This window comes from Grammomys surdaster, unplaced genomic scaffold (genome assembly GCF_004785775.1).
Source record: "Grammomys surdaster isolate TR1022 unplaced genomic scaffold, NIH_TR_1.0 198, whole genome shotgun sequence".
In the NCBI taxonomy this organism is placed as follows: Eukaryota; Metazoa; Chordata; class Mammalia; order Rodentia; family Muridae; genus Grammomys; species Grammomys surdaster.
Genome location: NW_021604643.1, coordinates 3,633,681 through 3,637,142, shown reverse-complemented (window position 1 = coordinate 3,637,142; position 3,462 = coordinate 3,633,681). Strand labels below are relative to the sequence as shown.

The 3,462-nt window shown below is 59.4% G+C and overlaps 1 protein-coding gene across 1 annotated transcript; it reads right to left on the bottom strand.

Annotated features, from left to right (window-relative positions):
- Window positions 1–790: 790 nt before the first annotated feature.
- On the bottom strand, window positions 791–2,286 carry Foxb2 (forkhead box B2). Its single transcript, XM_028770050.1, has one exon. The coding sequence runs from the start codon at window positions 2,104–2,106 to the stop codon at window positions 823–825; it is 1,284 nt and encodes a 427-aa protein (XP_028625883.1). The 5' UTR covers window positions 2,107–2,286; the 3' UTR covers window positions 791–822.
- Between the last annotated feature and the right edge of the window lie 1,176 nt (window positions 2,287–3,462).

Below are 3,462 nucleotides of genomic sequence, written 5' to 3'. Positions count from 1 at the left end.
CCAAATGGAACTGGTCGTGGGAATGAACTGTGTTCTCAGGCTTCGTAACGGATTCTCATCCGATTGATACACAGAGGAGTCGCAGGTGGAAAGTCGCCTTTATTGTCTCTCTCTGGGGGCTCCCCAAACTTTACTTTTGGAATCTGGAGCTTTGCTCTTTAAGCCGCCGCCTTTCTCTTTTGTGAGAACTAATTACTTTAGCTGTTGCTACTATCCTCCTCGACCTGGGGTCACAATCACGAAATGTAACCGTTTCTCAAAGATCCCACTGACCGCCCCGCCCCCCGCACTCCCCCCAGTCACAGCGACTTTATTCCTGGCGTCGTTTTCTTGTCCATTTTTCTGACCACGGAAATAACTAGGCAAAACATATCCTTTCCCTTACCATCTAAGGCGAGTTTTCCTTAGCAGGGAGGCGGCTGCGGACTCTGGCCGACCGAGGCTTGGGATCTGAAATCCATTTCCGTCACTCTGTTGTGCTTCTCTCTGGTGAGATTGACCAGGTCCTGCTCCAGGAAAGCCATGAACCCTACTTCCTCTTTGCCTGAAATTAGTTTTCCCTGACCACTTTTGCTCCCCCCACCCCACCCCGTAACGTATCGATTTTTATTACAATAGAAACTCTTACCTAGAAATGGGCTTTCAGTAATTAATCTGATTTACAAGATAGTATAAACACAGACACCAGGAGGTTACATTTATTCAGACCAGTGCAACATTTAGCTCAATGCCAAGTTTGCCGACCTCTCTGGGGCACCCTGTCGGTCTGGGACCGTTGTCTCAGTCTCTCGACAGGCGTCTTCTCTCCGATCGCAGGGTCCCCTAGGAATGCACCAACACCGAATGTAGGGAGCCCCCCTTGCTGTCAGCCCTGCCGGCTGCGGTGGGCTCCAGGAGAGGGGCTGTGGGTGAGGCGGCGGCCGCGCACACGGTGGAGGGAGCAGGCAGCTGCTGTGACACCGTGGGGACAGCCAACGCCGGCGGCAGCGTGGTCACGGGTGGTAGCGCAGGCGTGGGCTTGATGGGCACCGGTACAGCTGGCAGGCTCTGGTTTGCCGAGTGACAGAGAGCCTTGACTGGCACCCCGAATGCCCCATACTCCGGCCCTACCGGGACCCCAGCTGCGGCGGCAGCAGCGGCTGCCGCGGCCACCGAATCCATCACGCCAACATGAGGCCACACGGAGCCGACAACATTGCCGAGCTGGCTTGGCACGGGGTAGCCCAAGTGGTGCATGACCGACGCCAAAGGCAACCCTCCAGCCTGCAGCACACCCTTGTAGTCCCGCCCGATGATGTTCTCTATCGCGAACGGGTGTTTGAAGCCCGTGGTGGACGCGGCGGCGGCAGCGGCGGCGGCGGCGGCGGAGCCCAGCCCGTAGGGTGGGAACTGAGACAGACGCCCCACGCTGCCCACCGCCGCGGCCGCTGCTGCAGCCGCCGCCGCCGCCACGGCCGCCGCCTCCTGCATCTTGCCGGGATGGGACGTCTGCGGAGGCTGCGACTGCGGCGGCGGCTGCTGCGCGGGCTGCGACGGGAGGTGTGGAGGCTGCGGAGCCGGAGCCGGCTGCTGGTGGAAATAGGGCACCATGTGCGGCGGCGGTGGCGGCGGCTGCGGCGGGTGGTGGTGGTGGTGATGGTGTGCGGCGTGGTGGTGATGGTGGTGGTGGTGGTGCGCGTGGTGGGGATGGTGGGGGTGCAGGTGGCCTCCGGGCCCGGTGCCGGGCGCGCCCTTGCTGCTTCCTGAGTGTAGGTGAGCGTGGTCCGCGCGCAGCACCTTGAAGCGCTTGCGGCGCCGCAGGAAGCTGCCGTTCTCGAACATGTCACCGCAGTCAGGGTGTAGCGCCCAGAAGCTGCCCTTACCCGGTTGGTCCGGCCTCCGAGGGATCTTGATGAAGCAGTCGTTGAAGGAGAGGTTGTGGCGCAGGCTGTTCTGCCAGCGCTGCGTGTGCTCGCGGTAGTAGGGGAAGCGCTCCATGATGAACTTGTAGATGTCGCTCAGAGGCAGCATCTTCTCAGCCGAGTGCTGGATGGCCATGGCGGTCAGTGAGATGTACGAGTAGGGCGGCTTTTGGTCGCTGTAAGAGCTCTTCCCGGGCCGCGGCATCTTCTCAGGCTCCTCCACTTCCGTCCGGCCCTCAGCGGGCCTCAACGCCTCTCGGAAAGCCGGATCCCAGGCCTAAGTGTCCCCACTAACTCTCCACCTGCGCAGCCGGATAACCAGCCTTCTCGGTCCCCAGAACCCCTTTGCCTTGGTCCTCCTCCTTCAGGGAGCTGCACCGGGTCCCCGCAATTGGCTTTTGGGGCCAATACAGCTCTATGGTGCCCACAACTTTTGGTCTTGACCGTCGTGGACAGGCCCTCACAGTAGCCAGAGAGGCTCGCCAGCTTCACCTCGCTTTTCTCTTAGTCTTCCTTCTCTCGGATGAACAGACTTGAGCTCTAGAGCGAAAGGCTGTGGAATGAGTTTCCTTTTGGTCTCTTTTCCCTTTCTCGGTACAAAGACAGCTCAGGTCAAACCGACTGGGCAATGGAGACTGGCTTTTTAAGCTCGAGTCCACACTAGCTGTCCCGAGGCCACTGGTGACCGGACTTTCAACGTCCTGGAAGCTGACCTGGTACTGGGTCTGTCCGCGCTGGACTTCTAGTCTTACACAAGGGGATAGACAGGGTAAGAAGAGAGAGAGAGAGAACACTCTCCTTTCCTATCAGCTACTGTACGTACGTACCCTCTTTCTCAGGAGATCTGCAGCCAAATTGAAGATGGAAGAAGCATCGAGCCCTAGGTGATGGTTCCGAGGAAAAAAGTTTGGTGCTGTCTACAGCAGCGGCGCCTGCAGGCTCTATGGAGGGGAGGGTGCTCAGAACTCCCGGAGCTAGCCGCAGGCTGCAGGGGGCGTCTGCTTAAACAGGCTAGGACCCGGCTCACCCGGTCCCCACAGCCGTCTGAGCTGCAGCTGCAGCCTCTCTGCCCCGCGGGTTTTGAGAAGAAGCGCTGCTGTGGCAGCGACGCGCTCTCCTGGCTGCGTTTTGTAATGGTCCCCGAGACGCCGAGACCCCTGCAGCTTGCGCTTCGAGACTATCACATGACCGAGGCTGAGGGACTCTGCCGCCGCCTCCACAGCCTCTTCTTTTGCTGAAGAAGGGGCAAGAAGACACAATTCCTCGTCCCCGCCCCTTCTTCATTTCCACTGGGCACCCAGACCCTTCGCTTTCACTACTCGCTTGCCCGCCCAGGCCCCAGAAGTCTGACCACAGAGAAGCGGTCACTGTCTGGACGCGGGGCCTTCTGTTCCACAAGGTCTAAGATACACAGCAAGGGAGCAAGGGAGCACGGCACTGCTTTCTCACCGGTCCTCTCTTGCATAGCTCTTTCCCTTTATCCTTCAGTCCTTTCATCCACCCTCTCCTAGTTTCCCTGTGTGCTAGCCACTAGGTCTCCAGTTTGGAACATCATCATCTC

Bases quoted from the DNA above. Each gene is read 5' to 3' on its own strand.
- Foxb2 (XM_028770050.1), bottom strand. From the start codon at position 2,106: ATGCCGCGGCCCGGGAAGAGCTCTTACAGCGACCAAAAGCCGCCCTAC.